The 17,070-nt window shown below is 40.7% G+C and overlaps 2 protein-coding genes across 2 annotated transcripts in view; one reads left to right on the top strand and one right to left on the bottom strand.

The window, feature by feature from the left end:
- LOC124790129 (nitric oxide synthase, salivary gland-like) overlaps positions 1–17,070 on the bottom strand; it is a 705,692-nt gene that overhangs the window by 48,238 nt on the left and 640,384 nt on the right.
- Positions 5,421–6,947, top strand: LOC124790134 (methionine aminopeptidase 2-like). Its single transcript, XM_047257719.1, has 2 exons — positions 5,421–5,646; positions 5,722–6,947. Exons 1-2 carry the CDS (start codon positions 5,421–5,423, stop codon positions 6,945–6,947), a joined length of 1,452 nt encoding a protein of 483 aa, XP_047113675.1.

The following is a 17,070-nucleotide window of genomic DNA, read 5'->3' as shown; positions in this document are numbered from 1 at the left end:
CTGTCAAAAATTAAACACACTTGGAATCATTGCAATGTATTATGCAAACAATTGTTATAGATATGTTGAGTCCTACAGTCCCACTAGTTTCATTAAAAACCATGTTATTTAAGATATATCAAGAATTGAAATTATTACTACAGCAAGACTTTGAAAATTCTGTGTGAGCTAATATGTATTTATAGCCACCCCTCATTGAAAAGGCTGCCATCTCAATTTTTAAGAAACATACTTTGGTTCCTTGAAACTAATTAACTTAACAGACAACTGTAATCAAAGTTCAGATACACCTAAAACTACTTTAGCTATCTACACTGTTATGCGTGCTAGATTCCTTTATACTTCAACCGTTCTATTTTTCAAAATCAGATGGCACCTTTAATTAAGAACTTGCATCAATGACTGTAAATCTAAATATGGCAGCTGTACTTGTAAATGGGTTATTCACAATCTGAATGCATAACTTGGTTGTGTGATCTTTTGTATTTTCTGAAACCACCACATATTTCACTAACAAAATTATAATCATAACATATAGCTCAATCTAATCAGTAAAATCTAATCTAGCCCTTTTTCAAAATATTATGCAGTTTCATAAGTAACATTTTTTACACCAGTCTTTGTAAGACAACCCCCACCCCAAAACAATCAGTCCTAGGCGAGTTAGTAAATGAGCAACATCTATGTCAAGCAACAGTGACGTAACATTGTCATGAAAGTCTGGGCTAGCAACACTGTAAAGAAGTCTGCCACCAGTGATGTTCACTCAATGCATCTGTGTGACTAAATATGTCAACTTTAGTGAAGTGTATGATTATGAATTTCTTTCGGTGACTATATTGGTGGATTAATAGTATTTTGAAATAGCATTACAGTTATTACTCTCTACATATTTATATATTTCTTTGACTTCCTCAATAACTTGTAGGAGTGCACTGTTTCAATGGCACACACCTGCTGTGTTCTGTGACAACTGTATTTGTTAGTATTCTACTTGATTGTTCTGTCACTGACATACTGACGAGTGGAGAGGTGGAGCTACTTACTTGCATAAAACGTGATGTGAAACTGAATTTCATCATCCTAACATCTATAGAGATAATGAATGTCGAAAAAGTGACATTACTTGAAAATTTATGTAATGTATATCATTAGCACAATTCCCAGAAATCTATTTACAGCTGTTTGACCAATGAGTCTCCGAGGGTTTAATGAACAATGCAGATATGTACTGTCACAAATGTCAGCCACCTATGCTGATGAACAGCCAATACATAAGTTGCCACAAAAGCCTCAACAATTTTGTAATAGTAGTTTTATTCATCTGTAAAAAAAGATCAATTTTATAAGATGATGCTGGAAGTCATGTGGCATTGCAGTTTAAGAACACACACACACACACACACACACACACACACAGACACACACAAGGTTATTCCTATAATTACTTACAAGTCTAGTTCAGCAGGGATGGTATAGGCCCTATTCAGGAAGAGCTTCAGGATTCGATGAGGATTGTTTAACGCATTAATCCATAATGTGATAACTGGCAAATGTGTGGAATTCACATGCAAAGGGGAAGGTTCTAAAATTGGGTGTATGGATTTCTGCTTGTTTGTCTACAACTGGCTTGTGAACAACACCAGTCATTCTTATCCTGTATCATTAATGGGGATAAGAAATGGTTTCTTTCTGCTAACATAAGGCACAAAAAGGAATGGTCAAGACCAAACAAAGCAGCAACTTCTCATATGCAAACCTGCACACATCCACAAAGATAAGGTATGCATCTGGTGGAACGGTGACTGTGTGGTGTACTGTGAATTAATTCCCCACAGTGTAAACATCACTGATGACCTTTGTTGTCAACAAATGGACTGTTTGGAGATGGAATCTAAGAACAATGACCAGGAACATGGCATAAAGTGATGCTATTCCACGATAATGCCTCTCCGTGTTCTGCTAGACTGACAAAAAACTTTAAACATGATTTTGGTTGGAAAGTCATTCTGCACCCACACTATTCACCAGATCTTGCACCCTCAGAGTTTCACCCTTTTTGCTCTCTATACAACAATCATCACAGAGCTTCCCTTCCTGATGAAAATGTGCTCCAAACATGGCTCAATGAGTTCACCTCAAAACCACGTGATTCCTACAGCTGCAGAATTGAAAAGTTACCCCAGCATTGACAGATATTATAAATAGTGTAGGAGATTATATTATTAATGACTAAAGTCTCTGTTAAGTGTATCTGTTGTGTTTATTAAACTTATGGAACAATGCTACAAACTTGTACACCAATCCAATACTATTTTGTTTATATGTACTTGCATTGATGTTATTTAATAATGTAAAAAGCTAGTGCTATGTTGTTGATTTACTTCTCAACACCAATCACTAAGGCATGCACTACAGATACATTTTTCCATGTTGTAGCACTATACACATGAACAGCTTACAGAAGGACCATGACAATGATGATTACCATTTTGCGTACCACACTTTCCATTTGCCTTTGGTGTTTAAGCAAGCATAGTTTTGAAGCACATGCCAAGAATTTGTGAGGCAGTCTTATCTGCAGATTATGTGGAGCACACTGAGGAGATCCATTTGAGAGAAACACGTAACATTTAACATTCATTAACTGTCTCACTCCAGGATGTGCGAGAATATTCTTAAGAGGAGGTTTGGTGATGAATTACGTGTTGAGAAACACTGAAAAACAGTGGGTGAAAATGAGATGCAGAAAACTACTGAGAATGATGGATGATGTTTGTATGATGATAATAATATCTGACTTTATAAGTTATCTGTTATGGCAAGTATTTTCAAAGCTGCAAATCTATGATATCTATGATGAAGCACTAAGAAGGTGCTTCAGATATCTGGGAAGCACGCTAACAAAGAAAGGAATCATCAAAGATGGAATTTTAGAGAGGATACAGAATTGCTCAAAATTTTATATTGTGTATTGGACACAATTAGGAATTAGAAAATATCTACCAAAGCAAAGATAATGGTGGACATGTACTAGTTTTGACCTAAGCATTAGAATGTTGAACTGGAACAAAGAAAGATCTGAGCAGAATATAAGTGACAGAAATGCGCTTTCTGCGAGGGATCCTTGGTAAGATGATTAGGACCAGGATAAGTAGTGAAACAATATGCAGCACACTTCCAATCAGTCCTCTAGAAGAACCTATGGGGGGGGGATTGGCTTAAATGGTTTGGTAACGTTAAAAGAATGGGGCAAGAAAGACTTCGAAGAATAGTTCTGGAATGGACAAAATCTGGAAGAAGATAAATTGGATGACCACGAACAAAATGGGGGGGGGGGGGGGGGGCGGCAAGTGAAGGATGATGTCAACTGAAGAGGCCTACAATGAGATAATATGCCGAACGATGGAATGTGCGAGAAATGTGAAGACTGGAAGAGGCTATGTCACCAGCCTGCATAAGCAGATCCATTTCAGGAAGGGAGGAGGAGGATGAGGAGGAGGAGGAGAAGAAGAAGAAGAAGAAGAAGAAGAAGAGTCAATCACAGCATACGAAAAGTGACCTCGTCAGCAAATTATAGATAACAATTGTATTCTTGCTAGTCTCAAATAATCTGCCTTTGCTCCGAGTACGGTACGTTGCTGTTTATGAGGGTGTAGTTAGGCAGGAGCCTTACACCACTGTTTAAGTTGTTGGGAGTGAAACAGGCAGCAATATTTATTTTGTTGCTTGTAACAATTATTTAATGCCCCCATACACGATCGAACAATTTGTGAAAGTTTACTAGGTAGCCTACGTAATGTATGTGACCATGTACAGTGCCGTTTGATGTGTTTATCATGCATGGACGTGTTTGAGAGAAATTTTGACTAACAGCACATTTGGTAAGATGGCAGATTTTGTTTGTGCTGGTGTCTCGGCGCGCATGGTTACAGAAAATGAGTTTTATTACAATTATCTTAAGTACAGCACAAATTTTTGCACTCTGAGGGAGTTAACGTAATCAAAAGGTTCACGAGTATATTTCTCTCTCTCAATTTCCACCATTTTCTTGACCAGCATCTTGTTTCCTTTATCTTCTTTACACACTAGTGTCAAAGCAAATGCAAGAATTGCTTTGTCAAATTACTTCGCGAGACGAACAGCGTCTGCTTCAGATGAGTCAATAAACTGACATACGGGTACTTTGTTGGTACATGTATTACGAGCTTGTTTGACAAACTCACGGACACAAAAGAACGAAATGACAGACAAGTTCGATCGTGTGCCGGGATTGTTACTGTTGGTTTACTATCACGTGTCGTGTGCTCTGGCTGCCAGAAACAAATCGAGCAGCCGCGATCTTGATTTCAATGCCTGTGTCGCTAAAATTTTCGTAGTATATGCTTGCACGATACGAAATTGGTCAGTTTCGGTGGCACACGGTATTACAGAACTCTCCAAACCGCGGTTGTCGGCACGGTACGGTTTGTTGCGCCACAGCTGCAGGAAGTACGATAACTGTACATAAAACAGTTACGAAACTAAAACTGCGGAGGTTTTGACTTCCTGCTTCATAATGAGCACCGCCACTATTGGCAAAAGTAGGGGAGGTTTTTTCTTCTTTTTTATAAAAAAAGCTTACAAGTTTCTAATTATTGAAACAGCCGAACGCAATAACATGTTTAATAAATTACAACATAGATCCACCGAATCTGATGTTGTTATAAGCAGTAACAACGATGACATGGAAGAAAACTAAATTACTGCTTGCAAAGAAACGCAATATGGGAGGAAAGAGGTAAGTAACGTAGAATCAGTTTGCAAAACCATCTTTGGTTTCCAATACCGTACTTTCATCTTTACCTGTATCCCGCACTGCTCAAACAACCTTTAAGGAAAATTATTGTAACAAGGTACTATTGGATGTGTGTTCATCACGATGCCACATATGATTTACTGAAGATCTTTTTGACTGAAGAAGATGCAGTGCTTTTTGTGTATGTAGATCCTTACAAATGTTCGTCTGCTAATATGAGCAAGACACAGGCGATGAACAGAGCTGCCAACAGCTTCGGAAATAATGCTGTAAACACGTACATTGTTTGATACTGAGGGCACTTCTGTAATAGGCCCCCGATACTCACATCAAAATTTTAGACTTTGGTAGCAGTATAGTTGTGATTTGCCGAAGACAACCAACAATACTATGCGAACTGGTTGTTATGATAACAGACCCCTTCCGACCCTAATGGTTGGGAACCACTGGCATCGTAACCCAGTCGGACTACAATGAAAGATGTTTGTGCTGTGGATCAATACAATATATAGGTGGAATTTCGGTTAGCAAGGAAGATATTGTTTCTTTATTAAATTGGTTAGTTTTTATAGAACAGAAACGTAACTACATACAACGCTGTACGTAGTATTTCTGGTTAAAAATGGCAGCTGTAATGGCTAATGTTGAGAAATCGGAAGAAAAATTGCCTGATAAAGAGTTCGCTCACGAAATAGACGATGGGGAGGCGGAAGAAGGAACACCTGATGCCTCGAAAAAGAAGAGAAGAAAAAAGAAGAGAAAAGAAGAGGCTGCAGCAGCTACTACAGATGCCACACAAGGCTATATCCAGAGACAAGATGAGGACAAAATAGAACAACGTTTGAGGGGTATGAGCATCAGTGGATTTATTGACATATTATCTGGAGATGTTTCTGGAGCAGCTGCACAGAGAAACAATGTAGTGGCACATACTAGCTGTGAAGATGGTGCTAAGGATGGCAAGACGAAGAAAAAGAAGAAGAAAAGAATTGTTGCAACAAAGGAAAAAGGCAACGACAATGGCAAGAAGGAAGAGCAAATAAAGCAGACGGACCCACCATCCATACCTATTGTAGATCTTTTCCCAAATGGTTGCTATCCCGTAGGACAATGTATGGACTATCCCGTTATAGGTGACTATCGTACTGCTAGGCAACGTGTCACTTCAGAAGAACAGAAAGCAATTGACCGCATGAACGTTGACATTTATAATGAGTTTAGAATAGCTGCAGAAGCTCATCGACAGACTAGAGAATACATTCGGCGATGGATGAAACCTGGCATGACTATGATACAGATTTGTGAGGAACTTGAATCAGTAGCTCGCAGATTAATTAAGGAGAACGGTTTGAAGGCAGGTCTGGCCTTCCCTACTGGATGTTCTCGCAACCATTGTGCAGCTCATTATACGCCAAACAGCGGTGATTCTACTGTTTTGTTATATGACGATGTTACAAAGATAGATTTTGGAACTCACATTAATGGTCGAATAATAGACTGTGCGTTCACATTGACTTTCAATCCAAAATATGATAAACTTGTTGAAGCTGTACGAGAAGCAACAAATACTGGAATAAGGTGTGCCGGTATTGATGTTCCACTTTGTGATGTTGGTGCTGAGATCCAAGAAGTTATGGAGTCTTACGAGGTAGAAATTGATGGTAAAACATATCCAGTAAAATCAATTTGCAATCTTAACGGCCACTCCATATCACAGTACAGAATTCATGCTGGAAAAACAGTGCCTATAGTAAAAGGTGGTGACGCTACACTAATGGAAGAAAATGAAGTGTATGCAATAGAGACATTTGGCTCTACTGGTCGTGGTCAGGTCCATGCAGATATGGGAGTTTCTCATTACATGAAGAATTTTGATGCATCACCCGGTCACTTACGGTTGCAGTCCTCACAGTCATTACTGAATACAATAAACAAGCATTTTAGCACACTAGCATTTTGCCGTCGCTGGTTAGAAAGAGTTGGTTGTACTAAATATCATATGGCTTTGAAGGATCTGAAGGACAAACACATAGTTAATGCATATCCACCACTTTGTGATGTTAAAGGATCATACACTGCACAGTTTGAACATACAATTTTGTTGCGTCCAACGTGCAAAGAAGTTGTAAGCCGGGGTAGTGATTACTGAATTCTTGCTGCAGTGTTTTTCTCTTTTTTGTAACAGTTTCTTTGCTTTACTTGCTTGATACACAGTGTTGAATCTTTTGTTACGAAAAGCAGCTTCCTGAGTAAGAGCCGAATCCCATTGCCCATACAAAGGTATGTAGAAGACTTTGAAACACACATTACATACTTGCTTTGTGAAATGTCCAGTAATAGGATTGACCTCCATATTCTGAACGTTGATAAAATGTATCATTTATTGACACATGAAACAAATCAGTGCCAGTGTTTATTGTACAAATGCCCTACTTTCTTGTTCAAATTTTTAATGAATTTGATAGTAAATTTTATTGTGTCTTCCTTAACGTGATTAATTTTTTTTGAATTTATAACGTAACAAAAGTTTAAGATACAGCGTAACTATCAAGTAAGAATTCAGCCTTTTTTTAAAAAACTAAAACGAGCAAAAGACAAAGAGGATGAAACGTTTTGATTCCGACCCCACACATTAATAATTCCATGTATCAGTTTCTGCGAAAATGTATTATTATTATTATTGTTTTTGCTTTATTCATCGCAAATAGTGGATTTACAGATAGTGCACATCACCGTTTCGGTTTACTAGTTGTACAAGGGCAGTGTTTCTGTAAAAGCAGTATTCCCCATTACATGAAGAAAATTGAGAAAGTTGGCACCGTCGGATTGGAGAGGTTTGAATGACGTGGTCAGCAGCAAACTTCAAACTAGATAAAATTTGTGATATGAAACGTATTAATGTTTTGTATGGATATGAACTTCTGTTACTGAATCTCTCTGAAGGAAAAATAAATTGTTAGCGTCGCTGTCTGCAGTGCGGAAAGACCAAGTTCTACCCCCAGGATCTCCTCGGATTTTTGCTGAGGGAGAGATGTGTTGTACAGGCTCCACTCAGCCTCGTGATTCTAAATGAAGAGCTGTTTGAATACAGAAGTCCAGACGTAATCCTGGTTCATCTACTGGCAATAACGGCTGGAGGGGTTGGTGACGTGCTCATCACACGTCCCACGATCATAGATCGCTCGTCGTACTGTTTTGCAGGCAGCAGTTGGCCAGTAGGAACATACTTAAAGTTCGATGATTACGTTTACGTTTCTGGTAACAATAGGATGTCAGTAAGCATTCTGCACTGCTATTGGCTAACGCTGTGAGATCACTCAGGAATACGCTTTGTCTCAGATGTGAGCCATGCATTTAGCAAGGCATTTATTGAATGTTTTAGTTGCTACTGCAGTAATAAAGTGTAAATTGTTATTTTCCTATTGCTAGTTCATTACTGCTACATTCTGTAACTTACCCGGGTTTTAAACTGAACTGGCGACGTTAAAAATACGTACAGAGCTCAGAAAGCGCAAAACATAGTCTGTTTTTGCAGTTTTCTGTCAAAGTGAATGTTGGAAATGAGCATGCGATTTTCTGAATTAGCTATGAGAAATGTTAATTTAAAATCATTAAATAATATGCATCATACGTTTAAAAAACAACTGATAGGTGTACATTTTTCACTCCTGTAATCATACAAGTGCCTCAATTCTAGAGAGTATTGAATCAGCTCATCGCATCGTCGCATATACCCCTGTACTAGTTTTCTTAACTAAAGTGGGAGGAGAATGTTGATCCAAGTTGTCGAAATTCACCCATGTAAAATGACATTAGCTCGAGAGCTTTACAGCGCTGCAAAATGCGATGTACAGGAAACATGCGATGAAAGTCGTAGCCAACATGGCGGCTATAAAGTAATATCAGAGGTGATTGTTTCAAGCGGGCTAGGCTACAAATCAGTCTGTCTGCACAATCTCGTTTTCCGCTTTCGTTTTCGCTGGCTTCGCCAACTAACTAGCAAACTCCGAAAAAGACATGAAAATACGCACCAAAAAGATGACGTCACAGCATTGATTAATATTACGTCATTGGTCAAAGCCGACGACTAGTATGGAATATTCCTCTTGACCTCACCAAAACTGGCATTTAGTGTGCAAAATAGCCAAACCCTGACATCATCAATCTTGGAATCTTGCTTGATAGTTGGTGTTCCAGTGCTGTCAAACAAACGGGGGCAGATGAGCTTCACTTGTCAGTAATCTATCTTCCTACACAACGTAATTCCACAGTAAAGCGATGAAAAAAATGGTTCAAATGGCTCTGAGCACTATGGGACTTAACTTCTAAGGTCATCAGTCCCCTAGAATTTAGAACTACTTAAACCTAACTAACCTAAGGACATCACACACATCCATGCCCGAGGCAGGATTCGAACCTGCGACCGTAGCGGTCGCGCGGTTCCAGACTGTAGCGCCTTTAACCGCTTGGCCACCTCGGCCGGCTAAAGCGATGACAAGAGACACTTTCTTGTTTTGTGATGGGTAGCTGCCTTTGCATTGTCTTTTGACGACAACCAATGGAAACGGGGGCTTCACGCGTCACTCATCACCCACTACTAATTCACAGGAACACGAACTTCTTTAAAAGGATTCTAGCGTAAATTTTAATTACAGTATTCTGGATGAACAGTGGGGATACGCCGGGCACATGTGGAACACAGATTCTTAATTATACCAATTTCCGTGGAGAAACTGTCGTGTTTATGGATCTATGCAAAAATTAATTCGAATTTGTTGAATGTTTCAAGCAACGTAGAGTTAGTTATTTGGCACTCATGTGGATGACTTCACATTTTTCATTATTTAGAGTCAATTGCCACCTTTCGTATCATACAGATACCTTGTCTAAATCATTATGCAATTCGTTTTGATCGTCTGATGAAATGGCAGCATCATCTGCAAACAATCTAAGAGGGCTTCTGAGGTTGTTTCCTAAATTGTTTAAGTAGATCAGGAACAGCAGAAGGGCCATAACACTTCCTTGGGAAACGCCAGATATTACTTCTGTTTTACTCCATGACATTCAGTCACTTACTACGAACCGTTACCTTTCTGACAGGAAATCGCGGATCCAGTCGTACAAAGAGACGATAGACCATATGGACGCAATTTAATTAGAAGTGGCCTGTGAGGTACCGTCTCAAAAGCCTTGCGGAAATCCAAAAATACGGAATCAGTTTGAGATTCCCTGTCAATAGCACTCATTACTTCGTGAGAAATAAAGAGCTAGTTGTTTTACACAAGAACGATATTTTCTGAATTCCTGTTGACTATTTGTCAATAAATCGTTTTCTTCGAAATAACTCACAATGTTCGAATTTTTTTTCAGTCATCAGTCTTCTGACTGGTTTGATGCGGACCGCTACGAATTCCACACCTGTGCCAAACTCTTCATCTCGGTGTAGCACTTGCAACTTACGTCCTCAGTTATTTGCTGGATGTATTCCAACCTCTGTCTTGCTATACAATTTTAACCTCAACAGCTCCCTAAGCACCGTGGAAGTATTACATGATGTCTTAACTGATGTCTTACCACCCTATCCCTTCTTCTTGTTAGTGTTTTCCATTTATTCCTTCCCTTACCGATTCTGCAGAGAACCTCCTCATTCCTTACCTTATCAGTTCACCTAATTTTCAATATTCTTCTACAGCACCACATCTTAAATGCTTCGAGTCTCTTTTGGGTTTTCCCACAGTCCATGTCTCACTGCCATACAGTGCAGTGCTCCAAACGAACATTCTGAGATGTTTCTTCCTCAAATTAAGGTCTGCGTTTGATACTAGTCGAGTTCTCTTGGCCAGAAATGCTCTTTCTGTCAGCGCTAGTCCTCCGTCCGCCATGGGCTATTTTGCTACCTAGATAGCAGAATTCCTTAACTTCATCTACTTCTTGATCACTAATCCTCATGTTTAGTTTCTCATTGTTCTAATTTCTGCTACTTCTCATCACTTTCGTATTTCTTCACTTTATTCTCAATCCATATTTTGTACTCATTAAGCCGGCCAGTGTGGCCGAGCGGTTCTAGGCGCTTCAGTCTGGAACCGTTCGACCGCTACGGTCGCAGGTTCGAATCCTGCCTCGGGCATGGATGTGTGTGATGTCCTTAGGTTAGTTAGGTTTAAGTAGTTCTAAGTTATAGGGGACTGATAGTGCTCAGAGCCATTTGAACCATTTTTTGTACTCATTAGACTGTCCATTCCATTCAGCAGATCCTGTAATTCTTCTTCACTTCCACTGAGGGTAATAATGTCATTAGCGAATCTTCTTTTTGATATCCTTCTACCTTTAATTTCAGTCTCACTCTTGAATCTGTATTTCCGTTATTGCTTCTTCGATGTACACATTGAACAGCAGGGGCAAAAGGCTACATCCCTATCTTACACCCTTTTTAATCCCAGCGTTTCGTACTTGGTCCTCCAATTATTTCCTCTTGGTTCTTGTACATATTGTATATTACCCGACTTTCCCTATAGCTTACTCCACAGTATATGTTCCACAATCCTACTGCAAATAGAGTATTTCTTTTTTTGGATATTGGTGTGACTTGTGCAACTTTCGAATCCTTAGGCATGGAGCTGTCAACAAGCGATCGGTCGTATCTGATTGCTAAATATGGAGCTATTGTTTTTGCATACTCTGAGAGGAACCTAACTGGCGTACAATCAGGTCTGAATGCCCTGCCTTCATTAACTGATTTAAGCTACTTAGCTGCACCTAGAATTCTACTTCTAACTTACCCATGTTGGCTATTCTTCTTAGTTCGAATTCTGGATTGTTTAATCTTCTTCGGTGAAGCAATTTTTTCCAGCCTCATTCTAAAATAACTGTAGAACCTATCTGGATTATTACTAAGGTCGTTCTTCTCTTCTTTTATATCTCACATTTACCCACCTCTTCCTCAGCCTTCACCTCAGCAAAAGAGAATTGTCACTAAGATAGAGATACGTAACGTTAGTTGCTAATATGCAGTTTCTGACAAATACGCGTGCAGTGTACGAGCTTATGTCGCACCACCCAGGTCATACGTGTACAAGCAGCCTTATCAATTTCCCGTCTGTCAATCTAATGCATCGTGCGGCTATTTAAGTAGATTCTGTTACTGGACGTTTATTACGTCAGTTGTATTAGTTACTAAATGTTGTATTCCGTATAGTGTTAATACGTTTAGTGAAAAATACACTCCCACGGCGACTTAAACTCGCACATTGCACACGTATTAGTTAGCCAGCGCATTTGTCAGCCTTTTATAAAACTGGTAGCTTTCAAAATCATGTCTTTTTCCGCGTTTCTTCGCTAGCCAGAAGTCCAGTTCCACAATAACACAGAAATCGCTGCCCAATTTATCCATGTAGTCAGTGGGATATACAATTGTTTTTTTCATCTTTGGGGATGGTACTTGAATCGCAATCCGTTCAGCATCGTGTACCTGTTGCCGTAATCTGCACACCATCGACTTAGTCAACTGTAACACTTTCTTTGCACGTACCATTACTTCTTCCGTCAGCACTGTTTCTATTTTTCCCCATGTCATCACGAATAACTCCAACCACGTTAACAGCAGTCTCTCCTGGCTGCCCACGAAGGGAAGTTCCGTGCTTTCACTATGTGGTGACAACACACATTACTTTGAGCTGGAACGTGGCTGTGCCTTGTTAGGTAGCTGGTTACGCTAGATGAGAATTTCGTATGAAGTTTACTGGGCGAACGTTTACTATTAAATCAGTTACGCTGAAAGTATCATAAAATAATTAATTTGTTAAGACAATAGGGGGTACTACAGAAGCCGGCCGGAGTGGCCGAGCGGTTCTAGACGCTACAGTCTGGAACTGGGCGACCGCTACGGTCGGAGGTTCGAATCCTGCCTCGGGCTTGGATGTGTGTGATGTCCTTCGGTTGGTTAAGTTTAAGTAGTTCTAAGTTATAGGGGACTGATGACCTCGGAAGTTAAGTCTCATAGTACTCAGAGCCATTTGAACCATTTCTTTGTACTACAGGAACAACGCCGGAGTAAGATAGCCGCTAAATTGCAACGTTGTACATAAAGAAATCTAAATGCCACATGTTGTAATGTACAGTGAACATGAATGAACTTTTATTTTATAACTTACAGTAATTCAGTAAGTGTAAATTCAGACCCTGGTGAAACGATCAACGTTTCGACCCCTTTGCTGGGATCCTTCTAGGATCTTGTGCTGTCCACTATTTATTGAGTGTTCAATCATTAGTAGACACCACAATATCCTGAAGAGTTTCCCTGCAGAGGGGTCGAACGTCGATCATTTTAAAGAGTTATGACGCCGCTTAACAGTTCGGAAGATTTTAACTTCAGTGACATCGGCCACGGAAGTCTGCAGAGATGTGTAATTTGTTTACTGGGTGGGTATAAGCTGTACCCTTCTTCTTCATCATCATCTTCTTTTTCCTCCATTTCAAGGAGTAGGTGTTGGCCCATCCCGAAATCAAAGGAATTTAACAAAACTGTTGTCTCCGTCTCAGCATTGGCCTTCCTATATCCCGTTTCCTAATTTGGTTGAAATGTACTGCTTACCGTGGCAGATGTTCAGGTAGCTTCCTTTTGATGTAGTAGTGTCTAACCCCTTCTGTCATTATTGTTTTTACGTCTAGTTGTTGTCTTATATCATCACTCCACACTTTTCTCTTAGCGTTAGTTCAAAAAGTGATCTCAGAAACCTCATCTCAGAAGCTTCAATTCTTCGTTGATCTTTTCTTAGCGTGCTGTTCTCCATACATAAGAGCCAACGTAGCTACCACGTGGTGTAGTTTTACTGTTATCCTCATAGTACTACCAAGGTACCTCCTTGCACAACCATTTATAGCATTATATTTCGATATATCTTGAACCACATCTGAATTAGTTTTGTGTATTCATATCTCTGTTCCGAGATATTTAAATGAATTTACCTATTCTACTGTTGTTTCCCTTTCCTTTTGTTTTATTTGCGGATACAACCATTTCACAATATTGTTAACATTATTCAGTTTCAACATATTTTCGAGGCGCTTTCACTATCTGTTAGCAGAACTTTGTCGCCTTCAAATAAAATAGTGTTTATAAATTTGTTTCTTTCTAGATCCATCATTAATGTCGTTCTCAGATTACAAAAAATTATTTCTGACGAACTGTGCTAGAGACAGCTATGCCGTTTGTTGCAAATGATAGCTTCCCTCGAAGCTTTTATAGCTTCCCTCAAAGCTTTTAATGGATAAAATCCCACATGCCTATTCAGTTTTTTTGCAAATTGTAGTTTTTATGGATACTTTTCTACACGTCCTCTGACGACATCTGATTTCTTTTCTCTCTCTCATATTACAGGTAGCGTAATATAAAAGTGCTGCTGTCACAATGGCTTCTTGGAGGAGAAAACGAATGTGTTTTATGGTTTCTTGAAACACGGGCGCCTATTACAGTTCAACTAAAGTTCCCAATTGCCTGTGGCCGAGATCCGCCAGATGTGAAGAGCATCAAAGGATGGTATGAAAAGTGTAAAGAGACGGGCAGTGTTCGTAACAAGACAAGAAGCATTAGACGTGACGTGAAAACCCTGTTGATATCGTGCATACAGCAGTCCAACGCCGTCTGCAGAAATCAACGCGTCGTGTTACCGGGGAAACAGCAGTACTTCAGCACACTGTGGTGATCTTACACAAACAGCTGCATTTCCATGCATACAAAGTGCAACTTCTGTTAGTTTTGCAGCTGGATGATAGGCCCATTGGTGCTGAGTTTGCTAACACGCTCGAACAAATCCATGCAAACAATGGCCGGCCGCTGTGGTCGAGCGGTTCTAGGCGCTTCAGTCCGGAACCGCGCTGCTGCTACGGTCGCAGGCTCGAATCCTGCCTCGGGAGGTCATCAGTCCCCTAGACTTAGAACTACTTAAACCTAACTAACCTAAGGACACCACACACATCCATGCCCGAGGTAGGATTCGAACCTGTGACCGTAGCAGCAGCGCGGTTCCGGACTGAAGCGTCTACAAACGCTCGGCCACGGCGGCCGGCGCATCCTTTTTCACTGGGCCTAGTATTACGGCAACAGTTTACATTGACACGTTCGAATTTTACGTTGCACCCCACCTACAGGCATTTCAATCTTGGTGCGTTTCAACAACAAAGTGTACCGCAACACTGGGTGTTATTTGTTCTCCAGTTCTCGGATGAAACCTTTCCGGACTGATGGATCGGTAGGGACGGGCCAACATCATGGCCAGAACGTTCGCGAAACATAGTCTCTATTACGATATTGCAGTGCCCGCGTTCTTCATAAATACAATGCAATATTTCCTCGGACAAACATGCATGGCCGAAGAAACAGACACTGCGGCGACTACAGCTCGTGCGAAATACTTGGAATGTATTCGCAGTTGCGATGGACAACCATCAACAGTTGAATGACGTCAATTAAAATTTGTGGCTGACCAGGATTCGAACCCGGATTTCCCGCTTATTGCGCGCTGTGGCCTTACCGTTAGGCTATCCGAGCACTTTTTGCGGCCATACCCAAACTTCCGTATGTTGTCAATCATTTGTCTACAACCTGCACTCCTACATCCATTATGTATACTGTCATACAGGGCAGACATTTTAAATGAAAGTCGATTGCCCGATGTCGGCAGATAAATGCGATATTGCAGTGCCCGTATTGTGCAGTGACTGTTCCTTCGGACATGCATGTATGTCAAAAGGAACATTGCACTGTAATTCTCAATAATAAGGACATTGCAATATCGTATTTATCCATCGACACCAGGCAAGCGATTTTCAACTAAAATGTCTCCTCTGTGCGAGAACATACGTAATGGACGTACGAGCGCAGGTCGTAGACACATAATTGACGACATATGGAAGTTTGGTCTGGTCTTGAAGCGTGCTCGGATAGTCTAGTGGTAAGCCCACCGGAAGCGGGAAATCCGGTTTCGAATTCCGGTGCGGCACAAATTTTCATTGTCGTCATTCCATTTTACAGCTGATGTTTGTCCACATTGGGAACTGCGAATACTTTTCATGTATAATCTCTCTCTTGTCTTTTTTGTGGATTTAAGTTAAGGATAAACTGTGTAATTGATCAGTTGCCGATGTTCAAACTCTTACGGTACGAATAAAAGATGCTCTACCGGCAGTGACTGAAGATCTATTGGCAATCATATGGACGGATATTGAATATCATCTAGACGTTCTATGGAAAACAAACAGAGCAAATGGGGAGCTGTAAAAAAACTTCCTGAGTTAAGCTACCATTTGCAACAAATCGCATAGTTGTATCGAAAGTAGTTCCTTAGAAATGTTCTTTTTAGTCAGGGAAAGGCCTTATGTTCGTGCTATCCGCACAATCCAAACTGACATTAGACACGATGTTTCATGGGAGCGACTGTATTTAACCGAAGACAAAACATAACTTGCATGACAAGTGTTATGTATGGATGGAGCGCGGGACATTTTGTACCGTGCTGCTGCTGCTTCACGCACAAGTACACTTTAACTTTGCTTTTAAAGTATTTCCTGTTCCTGTGAATTAGCAGAGAGCGGTGAGTGACGCGTAAAGCCTTCCCCCCCCCCCCCCCGCCATCGCCCCCTCCCCCTCCTCAATCAAAATCTCGACTGGGGCGCAGCGAAGCGGCCATTAGTTTTTCAAGGGCCTCGGCTTTCGTGTCCGGATAACGCGTGGCACACAATTTGTCGACTGAGAAGCCGCTAAGATTAGTCGCCGACTCCGCTAGTGGGAAGCAGAGGATGCCAGACGCGAATATGTTACTGTCAGCAGTTAATTCGACGTAGTTTTGCCTTCTTTGCTCGCTCTCCTTCTTGCGCCTTCTCCGGTGCCGTATACTTTGAGTTTGATTTCACGAGCAGCCACTCCATTGGACGAGTTCCCCTGCTGTACCGGGCCGGCCGCCGTGACCGAGCGGTTCTAGGCGCTTCAGTCCGGTACCGCGCAGCTGCTACGGTCGCAGGTTCGAATCCTGCCTCGGGCATGGATGTGTGTAATGTCCAAAGGTTAGTTAGGTTTAAGTAGTTCTAAGTCTAGGTGACTGATGACCTCAGATGTTAAGTCCCATAGTGCGTAGAGCCATTTGAACCATTTGCTGTACCGGTTCCGCGAAATTTCGGGATAGGTTCGTTGAAGCCTGTGAGTTTTAAATTAAGCTTCCATAACCGAAATAATGCAGAAGTGAGAGCCACTACCAGTGGTTAAGATAGCAGCGGTTTTT

Source organism: Schistocerca piceifrons, chromosome 1 (assembly GCF_021461385.2).
Source record: "Schistocerca piceifrons isolate TAMUIC-IGC-003096 chromosome 1, iqSchPice1.1, whole genome shotgun sequence".
Classification (NCBI taxonomy): Eukaryota; Metazoa; Arthropoda; class Insecta; order Orthoptera; family Acrididae; genus Schistocerca; species Schistocerca piceifrons.
Note: the sequence above shows the minus strand (reverse complement) of the source record. Positions and strands in the feature narration are given on the sequence as shown.